This window comes from Oncorhynchus gorbuscha, linkage group LG02 (assembly GCF_021184085.1).
Source record: "Oncorhynchus gorbuscha isolate QuinsamMale2020 ecotype Even-year linkage group LG02, OgorEven_v1.0, whole genome shotgun sequence".
Lineage (NCBI taxonomy): Eukaryota > Metazoa > Chordata > Actinopteri > Salmoniformes > Salmonidae > Oncorhynchus > Oncorhynchus gorbuscha.
The window spans coordinates 58,378,521-58,397,058 of record NC_060174.1 but is presented as its reverse complement, the minus strand read 5'-3'; the positions used below and the strand labels follow the sequence as shown (position 1 = coordinate 58,397,058).

Sequence of the window (18,538 nt, the reverse complement as noted above, 5' to 3'; positions counted from 1 at the left end):
TCATTTCATGTCCAGTAAAAGCCAGAGCTCATCAGTAAGCGGAGGGCTACTGGTGAGCGCTACTACTCAGGTCTCTCCATCAAGATCCTGTACTACCTTGTCGGTCCATCTATGCTGGGACCGGTTCGGCTGCTTCCTGCAGTGCCTTGAATAGACTCTGGGGCTGAGGGTTGTTTTATGGACGAAGCATGGGCTCGGAAACATGACATTCCTCTCAGACTGTTAGGGAAGCCCACGCCAATGTTCGCCTTAGATGGTAGTCTTCTCCCCAGTATCAGATGTGAGACACTACCTTTAACCCTCACAGTATCTGGTAACCACAATGAGACCATTTCCTTTTTGATTTTTCGTTCACCTTTTACACCTGTTGTTTTGGGTCATCCCTGGCTAGTATGTCATAATCCTTCTATTAATTGGTCTAGTAATTCTATCCTATCCTGGAACGTTTCTTGTCATGTGAAGTGTTTAATGTCTGCTATCCCTCCTGTTTCTTCTGTCCCCTCTTCTCAGGAGGAACCTGGTGATTTGACAGGAGTGCCGGAGGAATATCATGATCTGCGCACGGTCTTCAGTCGGTCTAGAGCCAACTCCCTTCCTCCTCACCGGTCGTATGATTGTTGTATTGATCTCCTTCCGGGGACCACTCCCCCTCGGGGTAGACTATACTCTCTGTCGGCTCCCGAACGTAAGGCTCTCGAGGATTATCTGTCTGTTTCTCTCGACGCCGGTACCGTGGTGCCTTCTTCCACTCCCGCCGGAGCGGGGTTTTTTTTTGTTAAGAAGAAGGACGGTACTCTGCGCCCCTGCGTGGATTATCGAGGGCTGAATGACATAACGGTTAAGAATCGTTATCCGCTTCCCCTTATGTCGTCAGCCTTCGAGATTCTGCAGGGAGCCAGGTTCTTTACTAAGTTGGACCTTCGTAACGCTTACCATCTCGTGCGCATCAGAGAGGGGGACGAGTGGAAAATGGCGTTTAACACTCCGTTAGGGCATTTTGAATACCGGGTTCTGCCGTTCGGTCTCGCTAATGCTCCAGCTGTCTTTCAGGCATTAGTTAATGATGTACTGAGAGACATGCTGAACATCTTTGTTTTCGTTTACCTTGACGATATCCTGATTTTTTCACCGTCACTCGAGATTCATGTTCAGCACGTTCGACGTGTACTCCAGCGCCTTTTAGAGAATTGTCTCTACGTGAAGGCTGAGAAGTGCGCCTTTCATGTCTCCTCTGTCACATTTCTCGGTTCTGTTATTTCCGCTGAAGGCATTCAGATGGATCCCGCTAAGGTCCAGGCTGTCAGAGATTGGCCCGTTCCTAAGTCACGTGTCGAGTTGCAGCGCTTTCTCGGTTTCGCTAATTTCTATCGGTGTTTCATTCGTAATTTCGGTCAAGTGGCTGCCCCTCTCACAGCTCTTACTTCTGTCAAGACGTGCTTTAAGTGGTCCGGTTCCGCCCAGGGAGCTTTTGATCTCCTCAAGAAGCGTTTTACATCCGCTCCTATCCTTGTTACTCCTGACGTCACTAAACAATTCATTGTCGAGGTTGACGCTTCAGAGGTGGGCGTGGGAGCCATTCTGTCCCAGCGCTTCCATTCTGACGATAAGGTCCATCCTTGCGCTTATTTTTCTCATCGCCTGTCGCCATCGGAACGCAACTATGATGTGGGTAACCGCGAACTGCTCGCCATCCGCTTAGCCCTAGGCGAATGGCGACAGTGGTTGGAGGGGGCGACCGTCCCTTTTGTCATTTGGACTGACGATAAGAACCTTGAGTACATCCATTCTGCCAAACGACTTAATGCACGTCAAGCTCGTTGGGCGTTGTTTTTCGCTCGTTTCGAGTTCGTGATTTCTTATCGCCCGGGAAATAAGAACACCAAGCCTGATGCCTTATCCCGTCTCTTTAGTTCTTCTGTGGCTTCTACCGACCCCGAGGGGATTCTCCCTGAGGGGCGTGTTGTTGGGTTGACTGTCTGGGGAATTGAGAGACAGGTAAAGCAAGCACTCACTCATACTGCGTCGCCGCGCGCTTGTCCTAGTAACCTTCTTTTCGTTCCTGTCTCTACTCGTCTGGCTGTTCTTCAGTGGGCTCACTCTGCCAAGTTAGCTGGCCACCCCGGCGTTCGGGGTACACTTGCTTCTATTCGCCAGCGGTTTTGGTGGCCTACTCAGGAGCGTGACACGCGCCGTTTCGTGGCTGCTTGTTCGGACTGCGCGCAGACTAAGTCAGGTAACTCTCCTCCTGCCGGTCGTCTCAGACCGCTTCCCATTCCTTCTCGACCATGGTCTCACATCGCCTTAGACTTTATTACCGGTCTGCCTTCGTCTGCGGGGAAGACTGTGATTCTTACGGTTGTCGATAGGTTCTCTAAGGCGGCACATTTAATTCCCCTCGCTAAGCTTCCTTCCGCTAAGGAGACGGCACAAATCATCATTGAGAATGTGTTCAGAATTCATGGCCTCCTGTTAGACGCCGTTTCAGACAGAGGCCCGCAACTCACGTCACAGTTTTGGAGGGAGTTCTGTCGTTTGATTGGTGCTTCCGTCAGTCTCTCTTCCGGTTTTCATCCCCAGTCTAACGGTCAAGCAGAAAGGGCCAATCAGACGATTGGTCGCATATTACGCAGCCTTTCTTTTCGAAACCCTGCGTCTTGGGCAGAACAGCTCCCCTGGGCAGAATACGCTCACAACTCGCTTCCTTCGTCTGCTACCGGGTTATCTCCGTTTCAGAGTAGTCTTGGGTACCAGCCTCCTCTGTTCTCGTCCCAGCTCGCCGAGTCCAGCGTTCCCTCCGCTCAGGCTTTTGTCCAACGTTGTGAGCGCACCTGGAGGAGGGTCAGGTCTGCACTTTGCCGTTACAGGGCGCAGACTGTGAGAGCCGCCAATAAACGTAGGATTAAGAGTCCTAGGTATTGTCGCGGTCAGAGAGTGTGGCTTTCCACTCGTAACCTTCCCCTTACGACAGCTTCTCGCAAGTTGACTCCACGGTTCATTGGTCCGTTCCGTGTCTCTCAGGTCGTCAATCCTGTCGCTGTGCGACTGCTTCTTCCGCGACATCTTCGTCGCGTCCACCCTGTCTTCCATGTCTCCTGTGTCAAGCCTTTTCTTCGCGCCCCCCGATCGTCTCCCCCCCCCGTCCTTGTCGAGGGCGCACCTATTTACAAGGTACGGAAGATCATGGACATGCGTTCTCGGGGACGTGGTCACCAGTACTTAGTGGATTGGGAGGGTTACGGTCCTGAGGAGAGGAGTTGGGTTCCATCTCGGGACGTGCTGGACCGTTCGTTGATTGATGATTTCCTCCGTTGCCGCCAGGGTTCCTCCTCGAGTGCACTAGGAGGTGCTCGGTGAGTGGGGGGGGGTACTGTCATGTTTTGTCATTGATTATCATGTCTTGTCCCTGTGCTTCCCTTCTATTCGTTTCCCTCTGCTGGTCTTATTAAGTTCTTTCCCTCTTTCTATCCCTCTCTCTCCCCCTCCCTCTCTCCCTCTCTCGCTCTCTCTCTCTATCGTTCCGTTCCCGCCCACAGCTGTTCCTCATTCTCCTAACTACCTCATTTACTCTTTCACACCTGTCCCCTATTTTGCCCTCTGATTAGAGTCCCTATTTCTCCCTCTGTTTTCCGCTTCTTTCCTTGTCGGATCCTTGTTTGATGTTTGCTGTTCTGTGTCCTTGTTCCGCCCTGTCGTGTTTTTGCCTTCTTCAGATGCTGCGTGTGAGCAGGTGTCTATGTCAGCTACGGCCTGTGCCTTCCCGAAGCGACCTGCAGTCTGTGGTCGCGTCTCCAGTCGTTCCTCTCTACTGACGAGTGGATTTCAGTTTTCCTGTTTTGTATTTACCTAAGATAATATCCAGGATTATCGTTTTTGTTTAAGACTGGAATAAAGACTCTGCTTCTGTTAAGTCGCTTTTGGGTCCTCATTCACCAGCATAACAACTGCTGTGTCACATAGCTCAAATATGTACTTGGTCAACTTCCTTTGTTTCTGTCATCGGGTTGATGTTAGACGGACCTTGCAATGGTATACAAATGGTGTACTTTTTCCTTGCAGGGTGTTCTGAGGGACATCGCTAGGAAAGTGGTGTTCAATGAGGTGTAGAGGATTGTCAGAGGCAGGCCGGCCCCTAGCAGACGGACAACGAGGAGTGTGGTGGTCCTCAAGGAGCTGCTGCATCAGGTTTATCCTGTACAGCTGCTATGAGATCACCTGTTCTGTGACCTGCCAGTGGACAATGTAGCTGTTGAGTAGGGCTATGTCTATTAGGTGGAAAAATAGATTATTGTACTTTTTTAGGTATATTCCGGCACACTCAACAAAACACTTCTGCATGTCCACTCTCAGGTGACATAGTTCAGTTTTCCTGTGTTCGACATTTTAGAGGTCTGCACAGTGGACAGAACATGGACATCGCGTTTGTCATGCCCTTACACTGCCATCATCTTCCCGTTCATTTGGAACATCACCTCCCCCTTGCTCATTTTCTTTTTGAATAGTGGAATTCCTATTGGATCTCACTGTGCCACAGGCCCCTGTGTACTCCTCAAAAAGGTACTGTAAATGTGTAGGGCTGCTGTACAAGTTGTCCACAAATACAGTGTGCCCTTTTCTGAGGAAGGATGCAGCATGGTGATCACCGCTGATCCAGATATGCCAAGACCCTCAAAATGGCTTATCTGTGGTGGTGCAGTTGTAGATGATCAGGTCCTGTTCATATCCCATCAGACGGTCACATAAAACAAAGATCTGTGGGGCTTTGATGGGATTTATTGGCGTAATGAAAGTACAAACACCCAGGACATTCCTAATTTTGTGATGGGGTCAGCAAGGTTGGCAGTGGCATTGTTCTCAAAGTGGAGCACTCTCAGCAAGACAAGGAAGTGGTCCTGGGAGATAAAGATGGGTCTGCAGCATGGGGTCAGAGGTTCATTAGTCCCTCACAGAGCCCTTTTTCATTAGCCACAATCAGCAGCACCGTGACCAGGAAGGTATACATTACACTGATAGTAGTGTAACCTTTTTACGCTAGGGGCAGTCTTCTCTTTCAGTTCATGAGAATACCTGCAAACAAATTTGCATATTTAATAGGCTAAAGGCATTCTGAATTTTGATTCATTTGAAGAGAGCCTTGGGTTTTTCTGTTAGATGATAATGGGCAAACTGTTGGTTTCCTGCACCACACTCTCCACCAATTCCTCATCAAGGAACAGTTTAAAACACTCTGACTCTGAAGAGGTTGGCAGGGTGCTTTGTATGCCAGACAGGGTGTCATTGAAGTCTATCTCTGATGGTGTGAAGAGACAGGATCTCAAGCAGCAGGGACCATCTTCTTTAACTTCAACCTATTCTCCCTCACAGCCTATAAGATTGGCAGCAGCACCAGCATCTTGGGGAGGTGAGGGATGCTTATTGCATGCAAGGTAGAGGTGGACACCATTTTCCTCAGACATCTCACGCTAATAGTCTAGAAGGTTGGGGGGGCAAATATTCCTCGTCACTATCTGATTGATCCGACTCACTCTCATACACAGATTCGTCATCAGAATGACAAAATATTTATCGTATCTCCTCTTCAGTGAGACATTGAAATCGGATATTATCTCTATAATCATTGGCTATCAGTGTCTATCAAGAGTTATATTTTTCTTAACTATGTTTACCATGGGCTGCCAGTTCAGACCCCCTATCCAGACCCCCCATTTATTGATAAATTCCCCATCATAGTAATATTTCCTCCATCATATCCCCCCACGATACCTTCTCCCTTTTATTTTATGTTTAAACTGTAAACAACTTGTCAAGTCATGTGCTCCGGTTCTAGTATACACTGTAACATTCACATGCAGCTGCTGAAAAGTGACCAAAGTAAGTTGATATTTTTTGGGCAATGACCTCAGCCATCTTTGACTTTGTTTATTTGCCTCTTATGCCGCGTTCAACACAACTGGGGATTCAAAAAAAAAATAGAAGGTAAAATCATGACATCAGTGATCTTCAGGTCGGTTCTCAGTTGTTTTGAACGGGGCATTATAGTAAATGGCATTCTGGGATTAGAACGTTTTTCACTTGTCAAACATAAACAAACATGGCTGTGGATGTGTTCCGTGTAATGCTTGGGTGATGAAGTTCACATTTATCTTTTACAATAAAGGGTAAAACTGCGTAATAAAGGTTAAGACCTTTATTTTAAAACAGTACCAAAAAATGTAAATGCTGTTCAGACAACAATGGTGTTAAGTCGCGTTTTTTGCATCATAAATTCTGTTGCTGCTGTTGCAATCACATATTTGTGATGGTACACTGCAGGGACCACACAACAATGATCACAAATATGTGATCATACAGGTCAAAGGGTTAAGGGCCCCCCTAGAGTCGATATGTCAATCTAAATTACATAACAAAAGAAATCCCCATCCAAATTTTCGATTGGTACTGTATTTTTTGTTGTTGCAGTGGATGCATCTCAATCCACCACATCCGCCAAACTCGCACTTCCAGTGAAAGGCTGCTGAGCTACAGCGGTGTTTGTCAGACCATGAGACACCCCGAAAATCAGTATTCTGAAAATGTCTGTTGCGTCTGATCGGTTTGACCTAGAACCTATTATGACTACTCTATGGAAAGGAGACTCTCATGAACACACAAGTGTCAGGGGGCATGTCTGAAGTCGGTACCGTCGATGTGCCAACTTCTGTTTGCAAATGTTTGGTCCATTTGGGCTACAAACTAATGGGAACCCACTGTGGAAAGGGGAGATTCTCATGAACATGGTGGTTTTCTTCGTCTTGCACTACGACCCCCATAAGTGTCACGGAACCCATAAGTGTCACGGAAGGTAACCGGTGGAGCATAAAGGTAGTTTTGTGTCTTCCCCAAAAGAGGGGTTAAATAAGTGTCAAAAATATATATACATATATTTACAAAGTTTTATTTTATATCTCCTAGATTTAGGACAGACACTTCAAAACCTTGTTTCTTATTTTACATTTTTTGACTGTCCTTTTTGCCATTTATGAAGGTATTATTCAATGCATTTCTATGGCCTTTTTTAAAAATATATTTTATTTTATTTTGAACGGGATCCTAAAATGCTAAATAAAATAGCAACACCCCCCTCACAAGTTAAAATGAGACACTAATGTCAGGGTACATGGATATGTATCATATGGGTACATGGATATGTATCATACGGATATGATAGAGACGTACAGTGACAGTAAGTAATGGTTGCATTCCGAATTGCAACCTATACCTTATATAGTGCACTACTTCTGACCAGTTCTTGTCAACATAAGTGCACTATAAAGGGACAAGGGTGCAATTTGGAACACAGCCATGATTTTGTTTTGGCTCTAATTGCATAGGTATTGCAAGTGTTTGATAGGTTTACCGAAGCTGTGGTAGTAGGAGGGCCTGGCCTTGTCTGCAGGGACAATAGAGCACAGCACTTTGGCCCCCTCCAGGGTTTCCTCAGGGTTGTTCTTCATAGGGGGCACTTTGATTATGTTATACAAGGCACCTAAAATGACAGGGACACAGTTAGTACACAACCTCTCACAGTGTTGCAATACTGTGTCACAACAATGGTGTGTATACAATAAATGATCATCTAAACTCACAGGAACACTGTTTCTAAACAACCTGTCACCCTGTGATATTGTGTCAGAGCCACATAAAACACACTTGTATATAGACAAGAAATACTTGTATATAAGTATCTCACAGAGATTACAGTAAATAATATGCTGTGGGTGGAGGAAGTCAAGTCAGACAGAGTAGTGATTTGCTCTGATTCATGTGCAATGTTGATTAGTCTGCAGTCCGAAGCTGCAGTGATTAGTTTGCAGCATAGTAAAGCAGCATCTAAGTCTTCCACATTGTCATCAATAATCAATAGTACAACCTTATTGGAAACTTGAAAGACTTAACTTCACCAGGGCCTTAGAACCATGCAGACACTTTGGGACTAGATACATTACATGTATAGCTACCATAGATAATCTGGCCTTCATATTTCCATACTTGCTTTATTGGTAATTTGCACAGGTATTCTGTCATAGTAACCAACTTGATACAAAACACACGTCATAGGCTGGGAGCAGCTCATGGGCACTCAAGCGCACAAGAGCAGTATGTAGTATACAGAGATATTGTAGCTGGTAACCTTCCGGGTGATGGATCACTGCGTGCAGATTTCCCCACATGCAGATTTCCCCACAAGTAGCTAGGGGGTTCGGATATCGACTTGCCTTTCTAACCTTGAAGCTACTGCTTCCCCTATTCATTTAGCTCTTTCCTCACTCCCTGTTGCCACTAAGTTGGAAGCACAGAATCATCTTGAATGTCATTGAATGCTGTAATGTTAAGATTTCCCTTCACTGGAACAAAAGGGCCTAGCCCGAGCCATGAAAACTAGCCCCTGACCATTATTCCTCCTCCACCAAACTTTAAAGTTGGCACTATGCATGGGGGCAGGTTCAATTCTCCTGGCATTCGCAAAACCCAGAATCGTCCATCCGACTGCCAGATGAAGCCTGACTCATCACTTCAGAGAATGCATTTCCACTGCTCCAGAGTCCAATGGCGACAAGCTTTACGCCACTCTATCCGATGCTTGGCATTGCACATGGTGATCTTAGGCTTGTGTGTGGCTGCTCGGCCATGGAAACCCATTTCATGATGCTCCCGACAAACAGTTATTGTCCTGATGTTGCTTCCAGAGGCAATTTGGAACTCAGTAGTGAGTGTCGCAACTAAGGACCGACAAGTTTTAATGTTTGTCTGTGGAGATTGCATGGCGGTGTGCTCGATTTTATACACCTGTCAGCAAAGAGTGTGGCTGAAATAGCAGAATCCACTAATTTGAAGGGATGTCCACAAACTTTTGTATGTACAGTATAGTGTATCTCTAGCTTAAACTGACTGATTTAGATGGGTATTTTTTTATTATGTTACTTAGATTGACCTACCGATGAGTCAATAGACTCAAGGGGGTTTCAATGCATTTTTCGCTAATAAATGATTGGCAAGGATTTGATTGGTTCTCTAAATGTATTTTTTTCCTCTGGGTTGAGACCTCTTATTGTTTGGATTTGAAAGACATAGAAGGGGGCAGCGCTCAGGGGCTATGTGTGGCTGTGGGTGTTTGAGTGAGAAAGACACCAAGGAGAGCCACCCAGTAAAAGCGCAGCCCCCTTTAGTATCAACGCATTGTGCGGACAACCATTGATTAACTGCAATGGAGAAGTAATTGTTTGTCTGGCTACAACATAACGCAATTTGAAGTCATATGGTCTTGGTCTTCAAGGACAAAAAACTTTCCTTTGCCAACCCAGAGAGAAGCAGGCTCAAGATATTCTTTCCGAAGTGCAGGTATAGTTTGAAATGACCCTGCTGGTGGTGCCGCAGATGCTCATTTATTTTTAGCCTGAAACAATAAAGTTCTTCACTAAACATTCTTCTCTCCAGATACACGCGACATCGCTTTAAGGTATCTGCCAGTGGTCCTCCCAACACCAGTCTACAAGATACGCAGGAAGACATTCTGATCCAGCTTCAATGAGACCAGAAAGTCCTTCATTAACTTACTTAGCCTGTACGTTTAAATAGTGAATAGGCATAGAGATTGATAGGAAATTAAATGATGACATTTTGTAATATGTGAACGAAGGAACAGCAAAATATGTTTCACATAACTGCACACTCTAAAACATTAGGTAGGTTTCCTTCCAATTTGCGACAGATTTTCATGTGAATATTCTAAAATCTGCATTAAACTATATGAGCATTTTCCCATTGCATTTTAAACTGTACTGATGGTTTTGTCACAAACGGCTATGTTATATAGCAAATATGCCCACTCTGGTCTTGGAACATGCGCTCCAGCCAACAGCTCACACATACAGTGCATTTGGAAATGTTTACGAGGGTATGTTTGGCAGCATGAGTGAAGGATGCTTTGCTGCGATATAGGAAGCCAATTCTAGATTTAATTTTGGATTGGAGATGCTTATGACTAGGGGGCAGTATTTTCATTTTTGGAAAAATAACATGCCTGTAGTAAATGGGATATTTTGTCAGGACAAGATGCTAGAATATGCATATAATTGACTGTTTACAATAGAAAACACTCTAAAGTTTCCAAAAACTGTAAAAATATTGTCTGTGAGTATAACAGAACTGATGTTGCAGACGAAAGCCTGAGAAAAATACAATCCGGAAGTGCCTCATGTTTTGAAAGCGCTGCATTCCAATAAGTCCCTATTGAGCAGTGAATGGGCTATCAACCAGATTACTTTTTCTCCGTATTCCCCAAGGGGTCTACAGCATTGTCACATAGTTTTACGCATTTATGTTGAAGAATACCCCTAAGCGGCTACATTGCGCAAGTGGTCACCTGATGCTCCCAGAGAGATTCTCGTGTAAAATACAGAGGTAGCCATTATTCCAATCGGTCCTACTGAAAAACGAATTGTCCCGGTGGATATATTATCGAATAGATATTTGAAAAACACCTTGAGGATTGATTATAAACAACGTTTGCCATGTTTCTGTCGATATTATGGAGCTAATTTAGAATATTTTTCGGTGTTTTCGTGACTGCAATTTCCGGGCGATTTCTTAGCCAAACGTGAAGAACATACGGAGCTATTTCGCCTACAAAAATAATCTTCTTGGAAAAAAAGGAACATTGGCTATCTAACTGGGAGTCTCGTGAGTGAAAACATCCGAAGCTCCTCAAAGGTAAACGATTTAATTTGATTGCTTTTCTGATTTCTGTGACCAAGTTACCTGCTGCTAGCTGGACAAAATGCTATGCTAGGCTATCGATAAACTTACACAAATGCTTGTCTAGCTTTGGCATATTTTGAATATCTGAGATGATAGGGTGATTAACAAAAGGATAAGCTGTGTCTTAATATATTTCACTTGTGATTTTCATGAATAGGAACATTTTCTAGGAATATTTATGTCCGTTGCGTTATGCTAATTAGTGTCAGTCGAATATTACACTCCCTCATGCGGGATGTGGAGTCACTAGAGGTTATTAATGTGAGTCTGGAAGGAGAGTTTACAGTCTAACCAGACACCTAGGTATTTGTAGTTGTCCACATATTCTAAGTCATACAGTTTTAGTCGGAAGTTTACATACACCTTAGCCAAATACATTTAAACTCAGTTTTTCACAATTCCTGACATTTAATCCTAGTAATAATTCACTGTTTCATGTCATTTAGGAACACCACTTTATTTTAAGAATGTGAAATGTCAGAATAATATGATGATAATGATTTATTTCAGCTTTTATTTCTTTCATCACATTCCCAGTGGGTCAGAAGTTTAGATACACTCAATTAGTAATGGGTAGCATTGTCTTTAAGTAGTTTAACTTGGGTCAAACGTTTTGGTAAGCCTTCCAAAAGCTTCTCACAATAAGTTGGGTGAATTTCGGCCCATTCCTCCTGACAGAGCTGGTGTAACTGAGTCAGGTTTGTTGGCCTCCTTGCTCACACACACGTTTTCAGTTCTGCCCACACATTTTCTATGGGATTGAAGTCAGGGCTTTGTGATGGCCACTTCAAAACCTTGACTTTGTTGTCATTTTACCACAACTTGGGAAGTATGCTTGGGGTCATGGTCCACTTGGAAGACCCATTTGCGACCAAGCTTTAACTTCCTGACTGATGTCTTGAGATGTTGCTTCAATATATCCAAATAATTTTCCTCCCTCATGATGCCATCTATTTTGTGAAGTGCACAAGCCTCCCCTGTAGCAAAGCACCTCCACAAAATGATGCTGCAAATCCCATGCTTCACGGTTGGGATGGTGTTCTTCGGCTTGCACGCCTCCACTTTTTTACTCCAAACATAGCGATGGTCATTATGACCAAACAATTATATTTTTGTTTCATCAGACCACAGGATATTTCTGCAAAAAGTATAATCTTTGTCCCCATGTGCAGTTGTAAACCGTAGTCTGGCTTTTTTATGGCGGTTTTGGAGCAGTGGCTTCTTCCTCGCTGAGCGACTTTTTAAGTCGATATAGGACTAATTTTACTGTGGATATAAATACCTTTTGTACCTTTTTCCTCCAGTATCTTCTCAAGGTTCTTTGCTGTTGTTCTGGGATTGGTTTGCACTTTTCGCACCAAAGTGCGTTCATCTCTAGGAGACAGAATGTGTCTCCTTCCTGAGCGGTGTGACAGCTGCGTGGTGCCATGGTGTTTATACTTGTGTCCTATTGTTTGTATAGATGAACGTGGTACCTTCAGGCATTTGGAAATTGCTCCCAAGCACCAGACTTGTGGAGATCTACATTTTTTTTTCTGAGGTCTTGGCTGATTTCTTTTGATTTTCCCATGATGTCAAGCAAAGAGGCACTGCGTTTGAAGGTAGGCCTTGGAATACATCCACAGGTACACCTCCAATTGACTCAAATGATGTCAATAAGCCTGTCAGAAGCTTCTAAAGCCATGACATAATTTTCTGGAATTTTCCAAGCTGTTTAAAAGCATAGCCAACTTAGTGTATGTAAACCTTTGACCAACTGGGATTGTAATACAGTATTATAAATGAAATAAACTGTCTGTAAACAATTGTTGGAAAAATTACTTGTGTGTTATGCACAAAGTAGATGTCCTAACCAACTTGCAAAAGCTATAGTCTGTTAACAAGATTTTTGTGAAGTGGTTTAAAAACAAGTTTTAATTACTCCAATCTAACTGTAAACTTCCGACTTCAACCTTACATTAACAACAGCTCTGAATGGCTCAGAGTGCTAGTCAGGTTACGTGATTGTCTTCTGGCACGCACCACTTCTATTAATAAATCGCTATCAGAAAATTATTTGTGTGGTAATTATTTATTGTTTTCCTGTTTTATTCATATGTTTTCAAGTTCTGGTTACGAATCATGCATTCTGATTCTTGTATAGATTGTAATAAAAATTTTTTTGAATGTTGTACTGATTATGGTGATCTAAGCTAATACCAGCTATGTGTGGAGCCATGTTTGTTGACATACAATGCATTCTGGGTTTCACGTAAATGTCTGTCGGACAAAGATTTTATAACAAAATGTGGTGAGGGAGGGTTCAGAGTATACTTCTGGAAGTGAATGATGGGATGAGAATGAAGGTAGGCGACACACCCCCTTCAACTTGCACATGCAAACAGACCAAACTAATCTTATTATCTTTGGTTGAAGTGAAAAAACAAACATGGCGGCAAGCACAAACTTCCCATCTTCGGATATCTTTCGATTTCTAGAAAGTGTTTAACTGAATTCTTTTGATCAATGGTGAGCTCACTCGTGATGTGATTTTAAATACTAATTGTTGTTAGCTAGTTCATATTGTAGTTTCTGTCTGCCGAGAGTTATCTAAATATGATCGCTTGTGTTACATCAATTTTTCCTCAGTAGGTGGTAGGACAAACACAGCCTACATTTTCCGGTTTGGATGATTGTGTTATGCTGTAGTTACTTCTGTGAATGTCTGAACATTGCATTGGAAAATGAACAGTTCACATTCAGGGCATAACTTTGTAAGGACTGTGTTTGTGCCAAATGTTTCTGTGAAAAAACAGTGTGGCCAGCTCAAATGCTGTCTGTTGCATTAATCGAAACTGGACGTTCTAAATCAATCACACCGGTTTGAGTGTACACTGCAGGGACCACTGTAGAATGATCACACCGTTTGTTTCATCGGATTTCATCGGAAGAAGAGTAATCATCGGACCAAAATGCAGCAGGGTACTTGTTCATCTTTAATAATTGCACTGAAAACTGAATAAGCAAAACAACAAAAAGGAAAACCGAAACAGTCCTGCAAGGTGAATAACACTAAACAGAAATGAACTACCCTCAAACTAAGATGGCAACACAGGCTACCTAAGTATGATTCCCAATCAGAGACAACGAAAGACAGCTGTTCCTGATTGAGAACCATACCCGGCCGAAACATAGAAATACAAAAACCTAGGCATACAAACATAGAATGCCCACCCAAATCACACCCTGACCAAACAAAATTAGAAACGTACAAAGCAATCTACGGTCAGGGCGTGACAGTTGGTACATGTGAAAAGGGTTATGAATGAATATGGGTTATGCATATTCATAAGTTGTCAGTCTTTTCTTGCTGTTTTCTTCATCTAGTAAAACAAGTATTTTTATTTAACTGCCACAAATATTATTACCTATTGGCCGATGTGTTTTCTTGCTGTGTTTTCATCCAATGAAACTGTTAAGGAGTGTACGCTAGCATACGTCCCTTCCGTCTTCAAGAGAGCGAGAGTTGCACCCCTTCTGAAAAAACCTACACTCGATCCCTCAGATGTTAACAACTACAGACCAGTATCCCTTCTTTCTTTTCTCTCCAAAACTCTTGAACGCGCCGTCCTTGGTCAGCTCTCCCGCTATCTCTCTCAGAATGACCTTCTTGATCCAAATCAGTCAGGTTTCAAGACTAGTCATTCAACTGAGACTGCTCTTCTCTGTATCACGGAGGCGCTCCGCACCGCTAAAGCTAACTCTCTCTCCTCTGCTCTCATCCTTCTAGACCTATCGGCTGCCTTCGATACTGTGAACCATCAGATCCTCCTCTCCACCCTCTCCGAGTTGGGCATCTCCGGCGCGGCCCACGCTTGGATTGCGTCCTACCTGACAGGTCGCTCCTACCAGGTGGCGTGGCGAGAATCTGTCTCTTCACCACGCGCTCTCACCACTGGTGTCCCTCGGGGCTCTGTTCTAGGCCCTCTCCTATTCTTGCTATACACCAAGTCACTTGGCTCTGTCATAACCTCACATGGTCTCACCTATCATTGCTATGCAGACGACACACAATTAATCTTCTCCTTTCCCCCTTCTGATGACCAGGTGGGGAATCGCATCTCTGCATGTCTGGCAGACATATCAGTGTGGATGACGGATCACCACCTCAAGCTGAACTTCGGCAAGACGGAGCTGCTCTTCCTCCCGGGGAAGGACTGCCCGTTCCATGATCTCGCCATCACGGTTGACAACTCCATTGTGTCCTCCTCCCAGAGCGCTAAGAACCTTGGCGTGATCCTGGACAACACCCTGTCGTTCTCAACTAACATCAAGGCGGTGGCCCGTTCCTGTAGGTTCATGCTCTACAACATCCGCAGAGTACGACCCTGCCTCACACAGGAAGCGGCGCAGGTCCTAATCCAGGCACTTGTCATCTCCCGTCTGGATTACTGCAACTCGCTGTTGGCTGAGCTCCCTGCCTGTGCCATTAAACCGCTACAACTCATCCAGAACGCCGCAGCCCGTCTAGTGTTCAACCTTCCCAAGTTCTCTCACGTCACCCCGCTCCTCCGCTCTCTCCACTGGCTTCCAGTTGAAGCTCGCATCCGCTACAAGACCATGGTGCTTGCCTACGGAGCTGTGAGGGGAACGGCACCTCAGTACCTCCAGGCTCTGATCAGGCCCTACACCCAAATAAGGGCACTGCGTTCATCCACCTCTGGCCTGCTCGCCTCCCTACCACTGAGGAAGTACAGTTCCCGCTCAGCCCAGTCAAAACTGTTCGCTGCTCTGGCTCCCCAATGGTGGAACAAACTCCCTCACGACGCCAGGACAGCGGAGTCAATCACCACCTTCCGGAGACACCTGAAACCCCACCTCTTTAAGGAATACTTAGGATAGGATAAAGTAATCCTTCTCACCCCCCCCCCCCCTTAAAGTATTTAGATGCACTATTGTAAAGTGGCTGTTCCACTGGATGTCATAAGGTGAATGCACCAATTTGTAAGTCGCTCTGGATAAGAGCGTCTGCTAAATGACTTAAATGTAAATATACAAATGCTGGCCTCGATCTTCAGCTCGAAAGATGTCCAGTTCCAGTTATGATATTGGCAAATATCAATACTGTTTGTGTGTTTGCTTTCTGAAAGTACAGAATATAGAACAATTATTAGCAATTAGAATACAATATCAGTATATAGCAATAAAACAAAATTACAAAGAAATATAACACTGCTATAAAAAATATAAATTGCGTTGACAAAATCAAAAATATGAGTTATATTACAATAAGAAACAGTAACTGTTGAGCTCCACAAGGGGGCGGGGCAGAACAGAGCAATGCTAAACAGGCCACATTTAAAAACAACATGGTCGTAAGGCCAGGGTAGCTTCGAAAGACAAAACAAGCTAATACTTCTCTGGCACAATTAGCATTGTTTTACAGAGCTAATAGAAGAATGTAGCTAGCTACATAAGCACAATTGAGTATAACACCATAAAGGTTATGAAATTAGTAACGTTACCTCGCATGTCCACGAGGAATATACACAAATATATTTTGCTCCATACATACAGTGAGCTACAGTAGAAACAACATAACATGACATACATAAAGTATTATAACGTAATAAGACACTTACTTTGATAGAAACACACAAATGTCCAAAGTTATTATCATGTAGTAATGAAAACAACAATGAAGATGAAATGGGCACCAGCCGGAAAATGTGAAAAAGTTTGTGCAGATCCTGTTCTGACTGGAGATGAGCAAATGTCTGCATACTTGATCTGCAGAAACAAGGGGGAAGTGCTTGGGGAAGTTTGTCCGGCTCAGTAATGCCTAAAAAAAAAAATGTCCACAAAAGTGAAATGGCCTAATTGGAACACACCTCAATTAAAATTGTTGTTAGAAAACAATTTGAAATTGACAAGTTAAAACAGCCTATAATCAAAAGCAGGCAGCATGCAGCACGGATTAACTGTCCTGTTGCGTAACGTTCACATTTTGGAACAATGAGCGCATTCTGACATCACGTGCATAAAAACTCATACTGTGCCGACCGTTAGAGATATTTTGAAGTCATATGTGACTAGGTTAACCCAATGCTGTGTTTGACCAATGTTAATATTGACCCAGCGCTGGGTTGTAGAAATGACCTATTTTTTGAGTAACAATAATTCTATAATAATATAATAATAAAAAGTCATATGAATTGCCATATTAAGCATAACCCGATTTCTACCTCTTCAGATGCCAAAATATAAATTGTTTTGAGTATCCTAATTGTTTCAGTGCATGCATTCAACAAAGTTTGGACGAAAGATTTCCACAGGGTCAACATTCTCCAAAGTCCACTCAAAAAGGCAATAGTTCTGAATGAACTGGGTTTGATTTAGTTTTCTTTTTTTTATTATTATTTAAAACTTCCATTGCTTAACCTATTGCTCAGTTATCACTTGGCTCATGTAAATCATTTTGTAGTTGTCATTTTAAACATCCTAAGGTCAACATCCCCATAGTGTTCACATTTCTCTCATGTAAATGTTGTAGCTACATAAAAAGATTAAACAATTTATTTGGGAAATATCCAGTCTTTTCCATTTTTCTTCATTACCATGCTGATGATTTCAAGTTCTATTGGATTTATTTTGATCTGTTAAAGACATTGAATACTAATTATTTAGAATATTTACTACATTTAGTGTGTTCAGTTGTTTTTCTCTGAATTCATTTCATTTAAAGTTGTTGTTTGGTTGATGTAGATAAAAGTCAATGTTGTTTATCACACAGTAACCAAAAAAAACACATTTCATTTTCATATTGTCACTGAGTTTGCAGTTAACAGAATGTTGGCCACAGGTTTCCCAGAATTGTTTGCCAGAAGTTGACAAGTTGCCGCAAAATTACCACTAAAGTTAGCCTCATTTAACTAATTTGCATGTGAAAATATGAGCTTGTGGCAAATTGGCCACAACTGTTTGCTAGAAGCCAGTTTTATCAGTAACAGAGAAAAGAAAGAAAGGAAAAGGGAGAAGCTCTCCCTATATATATGTATGATATATAGGCCAGATGTAGGCTACATATCAATCTCAAAAATACAATTTCATGGTGCTCCTTAACCCTATAATTTGTAATTGCTGGTAATTCTTACCATTTAATATGATAAATATTTTTCATTGTGCTCCTACATTTGTTTGTGCTCCTACATTTTTCAACTTAGGAGCATGTGGGCCCAGTGGAGCTTCTATGTAGACTGACCTTTTCTGCCATAAGAGTTGCCCATGTTGTACGTAGTGCCGTCTGGTTCAGTGTGGGGATGCGCAGTGGCCATATTCACAGCAATAAACTTTGTCCAGTCCACCTGTAGTAGAAGAACAGGTCAGATAAAGTACACAGCTGTTACCAATATACAGTGCCTTGCGAAAGTATTCGGCCCCCTTGAACTTTGCGACCTTTTGCCACATTTCAGGCTTCAAACATAAAGATATAAAACTGTATTTTTTTTGAATAATCAACAACAAGTGGGACACAATCATGAAGTGGAACGACATTTATTGGATATTTCAAACTTTTTTAACAAATCAAAAACTGAAAAATTGGGCGTGCAAAATTATTCAGCCTCTTTACTTTCAGTGCAGCAAACTCTCTCCAGAAGTTCAGTGAGGATCTCTGAATGATCCAATGTTGACCTAAATGACTAATGATGATAAATACAATCCACCTGTGTGTAATCGAGTCTCCGTATAAATGCTATATAATCAC

At 43.1% G+C, this 18,538-nt stretch overlaps 1 protein-coding gene across 1 annotated transcript in view; it reads right to left on the bottom strand.

Moving 5' to 3' along the window:
- LOC124005302 (beta,beta-carotene 9',10'-oxygenase-like) overlaps positions 1-18,538 on the bottom strand; it is a 102,421-nt gene that overhangs the window by 35,450 nt on the left and 48,433 nt on the right. Inside the window, exons 5-6 of the mRNA XM_046314440.1 lie at positions 18,035-18,137; positions 7,394-7,522 (exon numbers count right to left, since the gene is read on the bottom strand). Coding sequence (XP_046170396.1) covers positions 7,394-7,522; positions 18,035-18,137 — 232 coding nt within the window. The remainder of the gene's footprint in view (positions 1-7,393; positions 7,523-18,034; positions 18,138-18,538) is intronic.